The 20,008-nt window shown below is 34.6% G+C and overlaps 1 protein-coding gene across 1 annotated transcript in view; it reads left to right on the forward strand.

The window, feature by feature from the left end:
* The window catches only part of ATG4C (autophagy related 4C cysteine peptidase), a 130,889-nt gene that overhangs the window by 69,665 nt on the left and 41,216 nt on the right, over window positions 1-20,008 (forward strand). The window contains 6 exon segments of the mRNA XM_079127109.1: window positions 6,590-6,608; window positions 6,611-6,708; window positions 8,129-8,235; window positions 8,376-8,500; window positions 14,334-14,475; window positions 17,197-17,267. Coding sequence (XP_078983235.1) covers window positions 6,590-6,608; window positions 6,611-6,708; window positions 8,129-8,235; window positions 8,376-8,500; window positions 14,334-14,475; window positions 17,197-17,267 — 562 coding nt within the window.

Raw genomic sequence — 20,008 nt, forward strand, 5'->3', positions numbered from 1 at the left:
AGTTGGAAATGTGGCTAAGTTCTTTGTTTTAGTAATAACATTCTACTTAATATTAATACTTAATAGTATTTAAGGAGTAGATTATGAAAATAAATGGCAAGATAAAATCTGGTTTAGAAAGAAACATTATAATATAACTTCACAGACTTTGTAAATTATTTCAACAAAATAAAGCATCTTGTGGTCAGAGATCAAGTTTTCTGTATTTTTTTTCCTTCGTAGCATCGTAAATGTAAACCTTAATAGGTATTTGCTAGTTGGCTGATTGAAATTGAGGGGAGATACCACAGAATTGTGCTGTATGAACCATATTATTCTCTATCTCTTTGTATTGTGGTCTTGAGGCCCTGATTCTTATGTCTAAGTTACATTTGCATTTATCTGGGCCAAATTAACAGTAGATACTTGAGATTCAGATGGACAATTGTTCGTAGTATTTTATTAACACCTAAAATAGGTAAATTAAAAGATTATGGGTCTTGATAATTTTGACCAGTCGAGAGAGATACTATCCATCTGATATTTTGAGAGGCTCTGCAAAGGGACCAGGTTAGTGACAGTCTCACTGTCTATGCAATTAAGATTAAAAAGGTTGCAGTTCATTATTGGGAGTCTGGCAACCGTCTAAGGAGTGATTCAATTTAATAAAAGTTTGAAGTAGGATGGTGGTATTAAAAATGGAAAGAATTGATTTAAATTTTACTTTATAAAGTGAAATTTGATGAAATTGGGTAAATTAAAGTTACAGAAGAACTTATTCCTTATACATTGGAACATTAATATAGTTGATTTAGATGGTATATTTTTGAGTCTCTGGAAGACTATTTCAACCTATATGGGTAATTTTTAATTCAAAGTTTTTCACTTCTCTCCAGTGCAGAGATTTATCTTAGATTGTACAATTAATAGCATCATTTATTTTCCCATGAAAAATATAAAAATTATAGCAAGTTGTCTATCTTTGTCCAGGAATGAAATTATACTTTCTGCTTTTGTCACATTTTAAGTCTGTAATGTTCCAAGTAACTACCTGTATTATTAAAGTATTATTAACTCCCCTATATTACTAATGATCCTTGCTTTGGTCTCTTGGTTGTATGCTATTGAAATTTTGCAACTGATGTAATAAAGTGTAGTAGTAGTAGTAGTAGTATAGTAGTTTTCTGTGGATTGAACCCAGGGATGCTTTGCCATTCAGCTATATTCCCAGCCCTTTTTAGTTGTTTTTTTTTTTTTTTTTTTTAATTTTGAGACAAGTTCTTACTAAGTTGCTTAGGGCCTCACTAAGTAGCTGAGACTGGCCTTGAACTTTGAACTTGAGATCCTCTTTATTTCCACCTCCTCAGTGGCTGGGATTATAGGCATGTACCACCTCATCTGGCTTCATACTTCAGTTTTTAAGTTTTTTTTGTCGTTGGGTGGGTGGGGTACCAGAAATTGAACTCAGAGGCACTTGAACCATATCCCCAGCCCAGCCCTATTTTGTATTTTATTTAGAGACAGGGTCTCACTGAGTTGCTTAGCACCTCACTTTGATTAGGCTGACTTTGAACTCATGATCTTCCTGCCTCAGCCTCCATAGCTCCTGGGATTACAGGCGGGAGCCAATGAGCTCAGTGATTAAAATCATTTTTGTAGCAACATTTTTTAAAATTAATACTTCTTGGTCAATAGATGAAGAGATTCCTATTTTAGACATTCTATTTAATTCCATGTAAGTAATTGCTTATAGTCCTGGTATTTTAAATGAGTGCCCTAAATTCAGTAATATTGTGAAAATTTCAGTAGAATGGTAACAGAATATATAAGATTGAAAAGAGATTTAAATATTATACCTTTTGTTATTATTCCTATGGTATTGATTCCTACATTTCTAGATTTGAACACTTAATCTTTTGAAACCATGAGATAACTCACTTCTTTGATTTAATTATCATTTGTTGAGCTCTTTCTAGGTGTAAAGCACTGTCCTGAATTCTTCAAAATTCTCTGTTGCTCTTTTCTTCCTTATAACTCCAAATGCTTTGATTATATGTATTTCTACTAATTTTTAATTCTTGGGATGTACCTTATCGAATATTTGATATACTATTGAGTTAATATATGCTATTGAGCTTCTAACTGTTGAGAAAATCTTCCTTGAATACCTTCAAAATACATTGTGCAATGAATGTAGGAGGTCTATTTAGATTCTGAGCCTAGTAGTGAAGATATGGCAGAGATACTCTTGGTCAAGACTGAGGAGTGGGGCACACAGTTCAGTGTGAGGGTACATTTTAATATATAAACTCACACTCTGTAATTTTTAGACAGATAATGGAGTTCAAAAGAGCAGCATTAACAACCTTAAAGAAAAAAGTCATGAAAGGACAACTTGAAATTATAAGAGAATGGGAAGAAGTCAGATGGACTTTAGCAGTGAGGGTAATTGAATTGTGGATTTCCATTGTCAGTGGTTAGGATAGGGCAGGGTTTCAGTTGTTGGGGTGGAAGGACTCACTGTGTGTGTGTGTGTGTGTTGTGTGTAATGTGTATGCATGTATCAATGTACATACATATGCACATATATTTATCATATATAATTATTTGTATGTATGTACATATATATACATATTAATATACATTTATGTAATACATTTATATACATATATATAAAATCAACAAATTAAGTTTTGTAAACCAGGTAATATTGTTTCATATTTTTTTTGTTTTTTCAGAATGACAGTTTCTAATTCTTACAAATAACCAAAATTTTCTTACCTTTTCTGAAAGGTAAGAAAAGCCCTCTTAATAGATATGCTAGTCTGTTCTGATTCCTGGGTCCCCAATTCCAAGTACCAGATTTTAGAAAGTTCACATGGTGGCAACTCTTTTAATCTTCTTAATGAACTCAGAAATAGTGGCACTGAAGTTACTAGGTAGGACTGGGGTTGTGGCTCAGTGGTAGAGTGCTTGCCTAGCATGTGTGAGGCACTGGGTTCGATCCTCAGCTCCACATTAAAAAAAATAAATAAATAAAGATATCATGTGCATCTACAACTAAAAATATTTTTTAAAAATAAAGTTATTAGGTAGATGAAGAACTGAAATTGTCAGTGAAGATGCACATTGTGAATCATACATGCAAATTGCAGTTTGTAGAAGTTACTTTTTAGTAAGGGTGTTCTCAGACTACCTTAGAAAACTTCATCTAAATTTCCAAAATACATTCCTATACCTAAAGTATTCATTTTAGTGTCATTTACATGTTTAGGTAATAAAATCTACTTCCAAATAATAAACTTACAACAGTGCTTGGCATTTAGTAGGTGTCTAGTAACTATTTGTTGAGGCAGTGAATAGTGTACTAAAAAACAAAATAAATGGGAATTGACTCTTCTTGACTCTTTTTATCAGAAATGTATTGTATTGTCATGGAAGCATAAGTAATGAACACTCCCTAAAATGTGTTTGTGAAATTGAAGCTGCTGTTCTTACCGAACATCAGAATGAAGAGAATTAAACTTAAGTGCATAGCTCAAAGAATTACCACAAAGAGAATAGACCCTTGTATGCCATTTAGGAAAACCCTAACCGTTTTTGCAATTAACAAAAATGGTTCTGAATTATAAATTAATATTGGTTTGAGTTCTGAATCTTGGGTAAACACAGCAATATAATTTGAAATGACATAAAATGCCTCTCTATAGTGAGACCCCAAACTCATGCAGTTATACCCTGTAGTATTTTTGGTTTTCAGATTTATATCTGTGCTTTTGTGAGTAATTAAAAAAAGATCTTTGTAGATATCAAAATAACCATAAATAACAATTTAGTGTTTGTCATCATTATCTATGATGATTGAAGCAATACAATAAAATAAAAGGAAGCCTATTTTAGTTAGTGTTACTGGTTCCAACATGAAAACTTGTAATTGGTGCTTTAGTATAGGACAGCCTCATAGATGAGTTAAAAAACATATTATTGGACCTTGTACACTTTTTGGGCAAAGTAAAGAAACATTTCTAGTTGCTGACTTTGGAATGAGTTGGGCAGATGGCTATTTTTAGACACCTTCTATGTAGAATGATTTCTTGTAAGTTGATTTAGAGTGTGTTACACCTTAATATATTTCTGTAATTTGTTAAGTAACAGGTTTAGTTAGCTTTTCAGTACCTTTCCAGATGTTTTAAATATCTCTGCAAATAAAATGGGTGAAATACCAAGAACAATCCAATAAGAAATACTTGTTTTGACTTGTATCCTGGAGGTTCTAGTTTAGATAGGTTGGGATGCCCAAGCATTAGTTATACACACACACACACACACACACACACACACACACACACACACATATATATCTTTTAAACATAGTGCCACAAAATAGACAGGTAGATCAATGGTACAGAATAGAGGACACGGACACAAACCCAAATAAATACAACTTTCTAATACTAGACAAAGGTGCCAAAAATATGCAATGGAGAAAAGATAGCCTCTTCAACAAATGGTGCTGGGAGAATTGGAAATCCATATGCAACAGAATGAAACTAAACCCATATCTCTCACCCTGCACAAAACTCAACTCAAAATGGATTAAGGACCTTGGAATCAGACCAGAGACTCTGCAGATTATAGAAGAAAAAGTAGGTCCCGATCTTCAACATGTCGGCCTAGGACCAGACTTCCTCAACAGGACTCCCATAGCACAAGAAATAAAGCAAGAATCAATAACTGGGATAGATTCAAACTAAAAAGCTTTCTCTCAGCAAAGGAAACTATCAGTAATGTGAAGAGAGAGCCTACAGAGTGGGAGAATATCTTTGCCAATCATACTTCAGATAGAGCACTAATCTCCAGAATCTATAAAGAACTCAAAAACTCTACACCAAGAATACAAATAATCCAATCGACAAATGGGCTAAGGAAATGAACAGACACTTCACAGAAGATGTACAAGCAATCAATAAACATATGAAAAAATGTCAACATCTCTAGTAATAAGAGAAATGCAAATCAAAACCACCCTAAGATTCCATCTCACCCCAATTAGAATGGCGATTATCAAAAATACAAGCAACAGGTGTTGGCAAGGATGTGGGAGAAAGGTACACTCATACATTGCTGGTGGGGCTGCAAATTAGTGCAGCCACTCTGGAAAGCAGTGTGGAGATTCCTTAGAAAACTTGGAATGGACCCGCCATTTGACCCAGTTATCCCACTCCTTGGCCTATACCCAAAGGATCTAAAATCAGCATACTACAGAGATACAGCCACATCAATGTTCATAGCTGCTCAATTCACAATAGCCAGACTATGGAACCAACCTAGATGCCCTTCAATTGACGAGTGGATAAAGAAACTGTGGTATATACACAATGGAATATTACTCAGCCATAAAGAATGACAAAATTATGGCATTTGCAGGCAAATGGATGAAATGGAGAATATCATGCTAAGTGAGATAAGCCAATCTCAAAAAGACAAGGGACGAATGATATCGCTAATAAGTGGAGGATGACACATAATGGGGGGGAGGAAGGGTTAGTGTTAGGGTTAGAGTTAGGGTTAGGGAGGGGGGCAAGTATGGAGGAAGAAAGTACTGTATAGAGGGTAAAGAGGGGTGGGAGGGGTGGGGGGAAGGGAAAAAAATAACAGAATGAATCAAACAACATTACTGTATGTGGATTTATGATTCACAAATGGTATGCCTTTGCGCCATGTACAAACAGAGAGGCAACATGTATCCCATTTGTTTACAATAAAAAAAAAAAAAATAAATAAACATAGTGCCAAAGTATGGTGGAGAACAAAAGGATGGAATGATTAGCTTTATATTGCCCTTTTCCTACTATTGTATTCCTTAAAGCCATCAAATGCTATAAATAGCCAAATTCCATTAATGAGAGGAGAGAAACAAGTGTGCCCAGCCTGTTTACATCTGTGGTTCTGAGACCACTTGAGAGAAGCAAACTAACAGACAAGAGGACTAGTGAAAAAGAGGGCAAGGACTGTAACAGGGCGGTTTTCACCTGTTCCATCCTAAAACCTGTTTGAGAATAAACAACAGAGTAAAGCATAATACAAGAAAATTGAAAGAATGTGCTGTTAGGCATTAATTGTGTCAAGTTGTTTTCTTTTCATATCAGTACATTTACATCAGTCTGCTTTTTATTTTCTTGAAAAACTGGGTATTAAAAGGTTTGTAAGCATTAAAAAAAATCTCTAACAAGACAAACTTAACTTCAGCTTCATAGAAATGGCTAACTGGATTCTAAACCTTGTACTAGCTAGCCCCTGATGTCTCTCAGTGGCACCATTTTTCTTCCCTTCTCCGAGTGTTAGAAAACCATACCACCTTCCACACACTTCCTTTCTTTTGTATGATAGCACTAACATCACATAAGGTAAAGATTTGGTGAATTAAATATATATTGTTGGCGTGTGTTTTACACCTTTGGGGAGTGGGAAAGACTGAAATACCATTTGAAAAAATGTGTTTATAGTTTTGAGAAAAAGCTAAATAATGAAGTTTAAATAGCATTCTTGTATATATTTATATTCATCAAGTAAAGATAAATTAATCCTAAAGAATTTTTAAAAATTGCAGACATTCCACTGCCCTTCTCCCAAAAGATGTCGTTTCGAAAAATGGATCCTAGCTGTACAATAGGATTTTACTGTCGAAATGTTCAGGACTTCGAACGAGCTTCTGAAGAAATTACTAAGGTACCTTTATTTAAAATATAATAACACTTATAAATGTTTAACATTTATTAGATAACCTGTCAGAATACAGGAATCTGTAAATTATATTTTGTAAAGTTTTACCTTTTGTTAATATTATTAGGAGTTAAAAAAAATAAAAATAAAAAAATAAAAATAAAAATTTAATTTGGTTTATTATTTCCTTCATTTTGAGGATTTCTGCTTGATTCCTTTTTATAATCTCTGCCTCTTTATTGAAGTGATCTTTCACTTCCTGTAATTTCTCTTTATATCATCCTTTATTTTAACGATCAATCTATGTATTTTCTAAACTCCTTCTCTGACATTTCTTCTACTGTGTTGTCTATGGATTCTATTATTGGAACATTTTGGTTTGTTTGAGGTACTTTGTTCCCTTGTTTTTTTCATGTTGTTTGTGTCTTCTCATCTAGTGGTATGGATCTAGTACAGTATAGTTTCTACCCTGTAGTCTTATAGTGTCCCTGAAGGCTGCCAGTCCCTTACCTTTAAGGGGGAGACCAATATTAACAACACCCAATGCAAACAATATACAACCTTAAATTGAGTGACTTATATTAAGGAGTCTACGGTTTTATCTCATTAAACAGAAATGATGTGTTCAATTGTTGTCTACAATATAAACCTTAAGTTTGCTAAAAGGGTTTACTGTTTCAAATGATGGACAGTGAGTGAACAGAAGTAGTGTAAGGTGTGATGTTTATGAGGGAGGAGAGAAGTCAGAGGTAAAAGTGCATAGTAAGAATGAGGGAGGAATTAATAAAGGTTGGCTGTTAGTATGAGAGAATTGAGAAAGAGAACCAAGGGAGACAGGTGAGTGAAAAAATATATACAGATTAAAAAAAAGTAAAAATATAAGAATTGAAATGTACTATTCAGACATCCCATTCCTCAATAAATTGATACATGAATAATATTTGGATTCAAAGATGGTAGAGGTATGAGAGAGAGGGGAAAAAAAAAGGGGGGAAGTCTCAATGGAAAATTGAATGATTGCCTCCACTGACTTTCAAAAAATTCTCAGCTTCTCTTCTCTGCAGATAGGAGAGTTTGTTTGAAGTTTGATTTTAGCTTCAGTCTGGTGGGTGCTGGAACAGTTGTGTGGGTGAGCTGATAGCAAGATGCCCTCACACCCTTTTCCAGTCTTCCCACCTGTTGTAGCTGGCCCCTTCCAACTCTGCACACTTCAGGACTCATTGTGCTGGAGAGAGCCCAGTTTTCTCCAGTTTCTTCAACCTGCACTTCCCCCAGGGAATTGCCCCTAGTCTCTGGCTTTCCACAGGCTTGCCAGACTCAGACTGGCCCATACAAACCCAGCTGTAATCTGATGAACTTGGGCTTCAACTTCCCCAAGCCCTGCCTTGCTGCAGTCCCAATATCTCAATGCCCTTTCAACTTGCAGAGAGACCACCAGGGATTTGATCACATAAAGGAGCAACCCTGCAAAAAGACTGCCAAATGGCGACCACTAGCACGCCCAGCAGAAAGACCTCAGGTGCAACCAGACCCGTAGGTACTCCAGTATATGTCCAGGCCCAGGCCTGTGTCCCCAGACTTAGGTGACTGCATGCCAAGATGGAGGTGGTTGCAGTGGCAAATCTGCAGGCCCTGGCCTGTGTCCCAAGATGGCCATGTCTGTGTGTCACCAGACATGTGGGTCACCAGACCGTGACAATGGACTTCCAGACATTAGTGGACTGTGGAAGATCTGCTAGTGGTCTGCAGGTGGTCTGTAGACTAACGGTGGGCTTGGCTGGTGGGCTGCCAATGATGGGTGGGTGAAAGGTGGGCAGTGAGCAGGTAAGAGGACAATTGAGTAAATGGCAGATGATAGGTGGCAGTCCAAGTGCAATCTGCATTCAGAAGGCAGGTGATATTGCGGTAGATAGCAGGTGATTGCAGTGGATGAATTGGAGGATAAACAGTAGGGGATCTTTGGACAGTGATGATTGCCTCACGGAGAAACAGTATTTCCTCTGCTTGAATCCCAAGTCATGAAGTGACAAGGAATGCAACCTTCCTCTATTCCACCACCTTGGATCTCCTCCTTTATACATCTTAAATAGTGCTTTTTGTGTTCTGTGTAAGACATTGTTCCTTTAGAATGTGAAGTTTTTCTCTCCAGGCCCACTAACAAGCATCCTGGGCTACAGTGAGGACCAGGTCATCTCCTGCAACTCTAACAATGATAACCCCTCTTATTAATTAATTAATTTGGTGTTAGTGGTGAGGTTTGAACCCATGGACGTTTAAACTGAGCCACATCCCCAACCCTTTTTTTTTTGATTTTGAGATCTAGATCTTGTGTATATTAGGCAAATGCTATATCACTGAGCTACATCCTGAGCCATTTTTCTTTTATTTAGGACCTTGCTAAGTTGCATAGATTGGCCTTGAACCTGCAACTTTCCTGCCTCAGCTTCTCAAGTCACTGGATTTACAGGCATGAACCCCTACTCCCCACTCTTTCACCTTTGATGTTGGGGCTGGCATTGCCCTCAGTGACCACTTTGTCAAGCTCATTTCCTGGTTTGACAGTGAATTTAGTCCTAGCAATAAGGGGTAGACCTTATGGTCTACATGACCTCCAAGGAATAAGAGCCTGTGGACCACCTGCCCCAGCAACAATGAGAGAGAGAGAGAGAAACTGACTGACCGACCTCTAACTGCTAGGGAGTTTCTGCCCCAACTCAGTCACTCAATCCCCCAACACTGAGAATCTTTGCTCTTCCCAGTTTCTGTCCTAGACAACTGCCCCCACCCCCAAGAAGGGAAGGAGCTTAGGAAACCCTACTGTCATGTCCCATTGATAAAGTTCACTGTGCACTTCCCAACCCCTAGATTTATCTGCATAGCTGATAAATCTTCTGTTACACATTTCTTCATTCTCTGCAGTTTTTTGTGTTTTCATATTTTCCATTACCTTGTCTCACTGTGCTATGTTCTTTCTTTTTTTTTTTTTTTTTTTTTTTTTTTTTTTTTTTTTTTTGGTGCTGGGGATTGAACCCAGGGCCTTGTGCATGTGAGGCACTCTACCAGCTCTACCAACTGAGCTATCTACCCAGCACCTATGTTCTTTCTTTATTTCTTAATTCTGGCTCCCTAATTATCTCCTGAACTGTCTGTAATTTGCAGTTTAATTCTACCAAGTCTCTGTATTCAGTTATATTTCACTTGTAGTAGTTCCACAGTTCCATTTAGTTCTCAAGATGTGCCTGCTCACTTTTAATAGGATGTTTTCTATTATTTGCCCAACTTTCAATATCCTTTTGAAGACATATGCATGCTTATTTTATACCATATCAAATAATTACAGTAACTGTACTCTTTGAACTTTACAGTTTGTTTTTCATCCAGTTATTTCTCATAGTGAAAATTATCAGATGTCTCATTTTTTATTGTGGTATTAATTAATTAAGCCCTCAGTATTAATAGCAGTTCGCATCTATTTTGTTTCTCAGCTTTCTTTCTCATTCTTTATAGTGGTTCTTTGAACCCCTTTCTTTGTAAAGCTCTGATTTTAAGTCTATCCCCCTCATTAAAAAATGAAACAAAACAGAGCAAAGAAAATCAATAACAGTAGCAACAACAAAAACAAATGACTACCTTCTTCATTTTCATTTATCTTACATTTACCTAACAAATGCTTATTGCATATCTAATATGAGTTGAACTGGTGATGAAGATACAGAGGTGCTAAAGATAAACATATTCTTTTCCTCTAGAGTATTTGAAAGCTGGAAGGGAGGCAAATGTATGTAAAAATTACGGGTATCATTAATTAAGATTTTGACAAAGTAAAAGTTGAAGAGTGGAATAGTGAGGGCAGTATTATAGTGGTGGTCTAATAGGACAACAAAGATCATTTATTACTTAGCAGTTAAAAATTCTTCATAATATTGAGAGAAAGTCATTGATAATAGGGAATTGACATTTATTTATTATCATCAAAACTGGATATTACAGTTTAGCTCCTTTAAGCTGAATATATGTGAAGTCAGGGTGACTGTAATTTTTTCATAGTGAGCTTAAAGAGAGAAATGGGTGTAGAAAGAGTAACCAATAAATGCATAATAAAACTTATAACTTTTGGCATCCTTCAGAGGGATGCTGGAAATAGATCTCCTTGGAATTGAGAGTTGTAGGTAGAATTCTCTATTCACTCACGCATCCACCCATATACCCCACACAAAGCAACTAATGTTTGCTAGGATCTATTCATGCTACTCACTGTGCTGTGTGCTGAGATTGAAAGATGAGTAAGACCTTTTCTCTGGAAGAACTCAAGGAATGGTAGTTCATTTTGAGCAATAGTGTTTTGTAAATTATTGGGTAAACAAAGGTCGTAGCTTTTGAACTTGTATTAGAGAATCATTTTGAAAAAGCCTTTAAAAATGATATATGTGGGAGGCAACACATTTTGTAAGAGTTTATTTACATTTATCATAAAATGATATTATACTTTAAGAATTTTATATTCTTTGATTTTTGACTTTGAGTAATTTATACAATACAGTGTGCACATTTTATTTGATTTTAAAGATTAGCTTATATGATCATGTACATTTTTACATATTGACAAGTCATAACTTTTTGTACATCACATTTCAGAGAGCTTTAATATGTGTAACCTGAGCCAAATGAGGTTAAAAGAAAAGATATTTTACATTATCCTTTCACCAAAGAGTTGATTGTATATGGAAAAGGATATTATTGTTAATAACAGTATTATACCTTATATTAGTTACCTCCAAATTTTAAAACATTTCAGGATTCATCATTTGATTTTCCTAACAGTCTGATTAAGCAGAATAAAATTAATCTTCCTTTTAAATAAGAAAAAATATTAGATTGTTATGTAATCCACAACTTAAGAAAATAATGATAATATATTGCCATTATCCACACATCTTTGCCTGTCTTAAGACTATAGTTTGTAATTTTATTTTGTAGATGAAGAAAATGTTACCTGCAAGATCAGCACGTACAATAGAAGATCGCATAATTGCGGGAAATGTAGAAGAAATTTCGGAAGATTTCATTTCTAGAATATGGCTGACCTACAGGGAAGGAATTTCCTCAAATAGAAGGCTCAGCTTGGACAACAGATTGTGGTTGGCGGATGTACATTGAGAACTGGCCAGATGCTGTTGGCCCAAGGACTCATACTGCACTTTCTTGGTAGAGGTAAATCACATCTCTGTTGCTTTTAAGTTTGAGCGCCAAGCTTGCATGTTCCATAAAATTACCTGAGGTTAGTTTTCTTGACTCCCTGATGTTTTCTAAAGTTGTAATTAACCAGCATATTAATTTTTATTGAACTGGGCTATACATGTGTTATACATAAACTTCCAAAATTCTCCTTTCAAAACTTGGATAAACATGACTTATTCTTCCTGCTACTGTGAATTGTTAGTTCAAACTAGTAGGCTTTGGATTTTGGTTGTTATCTGTTTATTTCCCTTTTGATTGAATTCTTAGGTGTATCTCCAATTTAGTAAGTCCTGGACAGGTCAGTATAACTTTGGGGAATAATTAGTATTTTTAAATCTCAAGTTCTCATTCTGGTTTATTTTCTATGTATCAATAATTCTTTGAAGTTTGTGTCTTAATAAATATGATTATAATCAATTATATTAAATTAAGCATATTCTCAATAATGCTTTGTCTTTAAAAATGTCATTGATACTTATATATTTTTTTCCTAATGTACCTTCTATTGGTACATTTAAAAAAATTGTTTTAGTCATTGATGGACCTTTATTTTATTTTATATATTTATATGAAGTGCTGAGAATCGAACCCAGTACCTCACATATGCTAGACAAGCACTGAGACATAACCCCAGCCCCTATTAGAACCTCTTTTAATGGACAAATGTGTATATTGGAAAGAGCATTTTATTTTACCATTAAGGCAATTGTCTCTAGCTATTACTAATACTGTCAATTTTTTTTTTTTTTTTTTTTTTTTTTTTTTTTGGTACTAGGAATTAAACCCAGAGGTGCTTAACCACTGAGCCATATCCCCTGCCACAGATTTTTTTCAGTGTTAGACAACCAGGCGGGGTGGCTCACACCTGAAATCCCAGTAACTTGGGAGGCTAAGGCAGGAGGATCAAAGTTGAAAGTCAGCCTCAGCAACTTAGTGAGACCCTAATCAACTTAGTGAGATGTGTCTCAAAAGGGGTGGGTATGTAGCTCAGTGGTTAAGTGCCTCTCGGTTCAATCCCCAGTACCAAAGCACAAAAACAGACAGACAAAGTGTTAGACAATGTCCCTGAACTTCATGGCAAATATTTAATAATCCTTATGTAGAGATTATTGATGATATTATTTAGAGAGAATGTCTATTTAAGAGTGGAGTAAATAAACAAGGAGAAAGAATTTTAAGCTGACTTTCTGGGATGATTTATTTGCAGTCTTATGTAATCAAGGGCAAGGATTAGAGTATTTATCATAGTTCTGACTAGATCTCTGAAGCTCTGACTTACTTTATTAACTTTGAAATGACATGTATGTTTAGAGATGTCTTTTTAAAAACAGTGAAGTAATGAATATATTTGATTTTTTTTAGAATTGTGATTTTTTTATGACTTCATTTATTAACTTCCTCTCCTAGAAAATTGGTATTACTGTCTAAACAATGATTAAGTTATTCTGAGTGAATATATAAAAAATTTTTTTTGAAGAAAATTTAAAATTTCTGTGGAAAGATTTCTCTTTTAATATATAATCAGAACAAATTCACTTTCTAAAGATACCCATTCATGAGTACTATAAATGTTAGTACATATGCTTATTGAGTTAAGACTGGATATCTGATAAACAGTCTGGTAATAAAATACAGTGCTGAGCATTGGTAAAGAAAGAAAAAAAGAGCAAATTGCAGAATTGTACATTTGTTTCTGAACTAGTATTTTTATTTTATTTTTTTGTAGTTATTTTTGATATGTGTAATATATTCCCAGTTCAGAAAAATTTGGAGATTATAGAAAAGTCCTGAGAATAATATGACCATCACATTTAAACATCATTGAAGAAGACATTGTCTCTACACATACTTTTATTTTTTTTTTTGAAAGCATTTCGTTGGGATATATATACATACCATAAATTCAATCATTTAAAGTGAACAATTTAGTAGTTTTAGTATATTTACATTCCTGCAGCCACTGTTATCTATGTTTAGGGCATTTTAATCATCCCCAGAGAAACTTCACACACATAGCAACCATTCCTAGTATCTCTCCTTTAGTAGATGTTAATCCACTTACTGTCTCTCTGTATTTGCCTATTTCTGAGTTTTCTGTTTTATTTTAGTAACCAATATGACTTTAACTGCTACAAACTTCTTTTAGTAGAATTGTTAAAGTTCGTCTATTTAAAAGATCTGAATACTTTTTCTTATAATTGCTATAGCTTGGACCTGGCCTGATGCATTGAACATTGAAAATTCAGATTCTGAATCATGGACTTCCCACACTGTTAAAAAATTTACATCATCATTTGAAGCATCGCTTTCAGGGGAGAGAGAACTCAAAACTCCAACAATTTCTCTGAAGGAAACAATTGGGAAATATTCTAACGATCAGGAGTGCAAATGAAATTTGTCACAGGAAATCATCTCTTGGTTTGGTGATTCCCCATTGGCTCTCTTTGGCTTACATCAGTTAATAGAATATGGGAAGAAGTCTGGGAAAAAAGCTGGAGATTGGTATGGACCAGCTGTTGTTGCTCACATTTTAAGGTAAAATTGTTTAGAAGTCTTTGATCTTGTGACAGAGGTCTTCAGGCTTAGAGATACTGACTTTTACTATGTGTATATATAAGTTGAAACTTTTAAAGTCTAGTATAAAAATGTTCATAAAGGAGATTTCATTTGCTAATATGGAAGAACGACACACTATGGCTCTAGTTACATTTATCTACATACAATTTTTCATTTCTTGCCTCTTGCTTTTGTTTGTGATTGCTCATAGGTACAGATATTCAAGATCTCTTTCTAAACAAGTTCTTATTACGCCACTTTCTTGAAATGTTCTAAAAACTAACATCTCTTTCAACCTTGGGACATGAACAATGTTATAGTTTTTTTTTTTTTTTTTTTTTTGTAACCTGGGGGCTGTAATGTACTGATAGTGTAATGAAATGTCAAGAACTAAAATTGATGTTTTCAACATTTCTTTGCATACATCAGATTCTTGTGAATTGCAAATGTATGGCACTATTAATATTATAATTATACTCATAGTAAAAGTAAAGGGTATGTGACATTCAGGGTAGTTAGAAAAAAGTCGAAAGTCAATTTCATACTTTCGCTTTTACATGCCATTTATTTGAATGTCACTTTTAAAAAATTGTATTATTTGTTGTCTATCCCATTATTATAAACTAATCATCAATATATCATCTTAATATGTTATGATAAATTTTCTCCATTTATAATTTTTTGTAAATTTGAAATTATTACAAAGCATTTTTGCATATTGTCATGCTTTTTTATTTTATAGGTCAGATGCTTACTGTTGAAAAAGTCTTCACCTTATGTTATTTATTGGATTGTTAATGTATGAATTTCAGCTGTTATAAGACATTTGTAAAAGCCTAAATAAGAAAGCATAGTTTCTTCTTCCCGTAGATGTTCCAGGGCTCAGCAACCTTTCTCTGTGAAGTAGTAAATATTTAGCCTTGCACATATTATAAGGTTTTTTACTGCTCACTTTTCTTCTTTTTCATTTAATTCCTTAAAAGTGTCAAAATCATACTTACAGGTATACAAAGAGGCTACAAGTTGTGTTTTGACCTATGAGCCATCATTTGCCAATTCATCTTTATACTAACACACAGGATCATGCATAGTAGAACATTTTAGGTTAAAGAAATATAAAGCTACAGTTAAATAAAAATATTTGTATTTCCCTGGTTTGCATAATTTCCCTTTCAGATAAGTGACTTTTTTTTATTGTTTTTTTTTAACATGTGCAGCATTGAGAACGTCATACTACTCATTTTTTTTTTTTTTTTTTGGTATTCAGTATTGAACTTAGGGGCCCTTAACCACTGAGCCACATCCCCAGCCCTTTTTTGTAGTTTATTTAGAGACAGGATCTCACTGAGTTGCTTAGTGCCTTGCTAAATTACTGAGGCTGGCTTTGAACTCAAGGTCCTCCTGCCTCCTCCTTCCAAAATGCTGGGATTACAGGTGTACACCATTGTGCCTGCTGTGTGTGTGTATCTTTATTTATTTTTATGTGGTGCTGTGGATCGAACCCAGTGCCTCACACACATTCTAGGTGAGCACTCTACCACTGAGGCACAACCCCAGCCTGAGATACTTTTTAATTTGCATTTTTCCTTTTAGAATTCTAAGACTTGAGATTAAGAAATTTATCTGTGGGGCTGGGAGATAGCTCAGTTGGTAGAGTGCTTGCCTTGCAAGCACAAGGCCCTGGATTTGATCCCCAGCACCGCAAAAAAAAAAAAAAAAAAAAGAAATTCATTTGTTCAGGTCATACAGGTTTTCTTCTTTTCTTCTTCTTTGTCTTCCTCCTCTTCTCTTCTTCCCCTCTTCCTTTTTATTTATTTATTTATTTTTTTGCCATGTTTGGATGTCAAACCTAGGACCTCATGCATGGTAGGCAAGCACCCTATTACCGAGCTACATTCCCAGCCACTTATATAACTTTTTTTTTTTGTTTCGTTATTGTTTTGTTTTGTTTTGAGATGGGGCATCATTGTGTTGCCTAGGCTGGTGTAGAACGTGTGAGCTCAAGTCATCTTCTGTCTCAGCCTCCCAAGTAGTTGGAACTATAGAATGAGCTTAATACAGGTTTTAGAAATGAATGGGGAAAAGACTATTTAAAGAAGAGAACAAAAACTTTCATAAGTATACCAGAGGACAAGCACAATAATTCATTCCAAGCCATTAATTTAAGTTATGTGAAGCAAACCTTGAAGCATATTGTAATACCACTGGTTAGAAAACATTTAGTGTAGCCAGGTGATAGCTAAGAGAAATCTGTCTCTTTGGGATGGGTAGGAGGTAAAACTGTATATCGAGAAATTTTAAAGTGTATTTTGTAAGGTATACTTGGTGTTCTTTGAGTAATTTAGTGTAATATTTAATTTTGTAAAATTTAACCTAATTTCTGTTGATATTCAGAAATCATTGACATTGATGTGAATGATGCGGAAACAGTAAAAACTGATTGGTTCCTACCTTGATTTAAGCCATTTAGACATGAGCCTCTTAATCAGAGAACCAGAAATAAAAATGAATAGAACAGAGGGAAATTATAGTCTTCCGTGATGGAATTATTGTTCAGATGGTAGTTTTTGATAGTAGATGTATAGGTTTAATAGGAAAGTCAGGAAGTGATGACGTTTTTTCCTCCTCTTAACTAAATCTTAGTTACCAACCGGACATGCTATTTCGGATTTAAGGAATAATGCCTTATTATTTTCTTAGAAAGCAGTCGAAGCAAGCAAGACACCCTGATTTACAAGGAATAACTATTTATGTTGCACAAGATTGTACAGGTAAGGAATGTATAAAATACCAATTTTTAACTGTTTTATTTGGTTAGCCCTTTCATGCATGTTTAGTTTATCTGCCTTCCAGTTATTATAAATGATTTGAAAGTAGAGATACCATGGTCTTACACTTTTTGTTCCTACAGAGCATGGTAAATATAAGTAGTATTTTATTAAATATTTTTATTGAATATATACTACAAATTTTAATTATAATATTAAAATAGAATTTCCTAAACGATTCCAGCATTTAAAATGACTATTTTAAAAGAGATAGACAAATTTAATCAGTTATAACTTGGGCTACATGTGTGCCAGGTACCATTTCATTGATGGATATGTTTTAAGGAATGAAAATTTTGAGTTTATTTTAGAGGAACTTTATATGTTTTTCATGGTGCTTCAGTAACTCATCTAGTAATGATGTAACTATTATCTGGATTTTTGTGTTGTTTTGGGTCTTCCATTGATTCAACATCTATAGTAACTTTGAAACTTTGTTAGGGATAAAATAGAGTCCTTAACTTTCTAATAGAATAAAATAAGCCATATCATGCTATTAAGTTTATTTATTTTTTTATAGAAAAGCTATTAATAGGGTAAACTATTAAAGTTTTGGTAAAGTTAATTGTACTTTAATCATATTTAATAGGTTTAAGGTTACTCATAACTAACTAGGTAGAAAGATTGGTTGCCAAATTATACATGTATTTTTGTTTGGCCTTTTGTTAAGGTTAATTTCCTTTTAAAGAAAGCCAATAATAATAGCTATATAAAAATAAAAGTGGTAATTTTTCGGATAAGCATATACAGTTTGCCAGTACTATGTTCATTTGTCAGGAGAGGTTTTTACAAAGAAAATTTGCTGTGTTAAGACCTGTAAGTGCCCGGGTGTGGTTGGTGAAAACCTGTAATCCTAGCAACTTGGGAGGCTGAGGCAGGAGGAATCTTGAATTTAAAGCCAGCCTCAGCAATTTAGTGAGGCACTAAGCAACTCAGTGAGACCCTGTCTCTAAATAAAATACAAATAGGCTGGGGATGTGGCTCAGTGGCTGAGTGCCCCCTGAGTTTAATCCCTGGTTCCCCACCCTCCAAAAGTAAGTGTCAATATGTACTTAAGTGACTCATCATTAAGTGAATTTATAAATGCTTTTTGTTCTTTTATTGGTGTCAGTCAGCCTTGATTCTTTAATCATTATATATAGTTTCTAATTAAGCAAACAGTACAAAGTTCCTCATTATATAAGTGGTTTGTTGTAGTTCTTTAAATTTTTATTACTCATGTTTAATGAATCCTATTATACCTTATACCGAGTATGAGGTAATTCATGTTTTCTGTTCTCCTTCAAATATCTCTACTTAGATATTCTACAAACCCTTCACAGTCATTCCTGTTTTAAAACGAAACTATGATTCCCTTTGTCTTACCTGCTTTTATTTTCTATTTTCTCTTAAAAAAGAGGATCTTGTGCACAGGTTATTCAAGGTAGAACCTACTCATTCTTGGATGTTTATCCAACACTCCTGTCTAGCCAGTCAACAAAAACTTACCAGTTACTCTTAAAAATGTTCCTGAAATCTGTTCCCCTTTTTAAACTTTATGTTTTTTTTTGCTCTCATTGATTTAGATCATACCTATCTGTAACTTGGGCCTTGACTAGATTTCCCTTTCTTCCCTTTTTGATCTATCTAATCAAAAAACATTGATCATGTTGGTTGATTTAGAAAAACCTACAACTAGTTGCCCATTAACTCTAGTCTCAGATTATCTTAGCATTTAAAGCAATGAGTCCTGTACAATTTGTCCAAAGCTACATTTTTAGTATGGTTTTCCAATGCTATCTTCCATACTTACTATATTAAGGTACTGTCAACCTCAGGTTGTTCTTTGGACATGCTGTTTTTTTTTTTTTCCCTCCATGCCTCTGTGATATTAATTGCCTCTCTGTGGAATGTCCCTTTGCGTTTTCATTACTATGACCAAAATACCTGATAAGAACAATTCAGAAAAGAAAAAGTTTATTTTGGGGCTCATTATTTTAGAGGTTCAGTCTAGAGTTGGCTGACTCCATTGCTCTGAGCCTGAGGCAAGAATATCATGGCAGAGTGCATGGTGGAAGAAAGCTGCTCAGTTTCATATGCAGTGTGGGAGGCAGGTAATATGTGCTTGCATGCAGGGAACCGGGGACAAAATGTAATCCTAAGACATACCTCCAGTGACATGATTCCTTCTCCCTACCTCACCTGCCTATAGTTACCACCCAGTAATCCATCCAGTTTATTAATCTATCAAATGGGTTTATCCACCAAGTAGGTTTATAGTTCTCAGAATCTAACATTTCACCTTTGAATATCCCTGCATTGCTTAATGCATGAGCTTTTGGGGGGGAAATTCCATATCCAAACCATAACACCCTTATTATTAGAATCTCTCTTGCAGACTTTAACTTGTTTTTTAAAAACACATTTGAAGGTTATACCTTTTCCCAACTCTGATCAGGCAGAATTAGTTATTTTTCCTCTGTGCTCTATAACATTTTAGAAATACTGTGTTAAATATTGTACTTGTCATTCACTTGTGATATCACCTTATAATTATCTCTTTCTCCTTGTAGATCAGTGATTGCTGAGGGGGTTGAGGAAGGCTATTAGAATCATTTATGTGAGAATCATCACTGTAATAAACCTCTGTAACAGAATTGAACTATGATTTGCCCTTATATTTGGGGTGGGAAGAACACCTAAAC

Source organism: Sciurus vulgaris, assembly GCF_902686455.1.
Source record: "Sciurus vulgaris genome assembly, chromosome: 1".
In the NCBI taxonomy this organism is placed as follows: domain Eukaryota; kingdom Metazoa; phylum Chordata; class Mammalia; order Rodentia; family Sciuridae; genus Sciurus; species Sciurus vulgaris.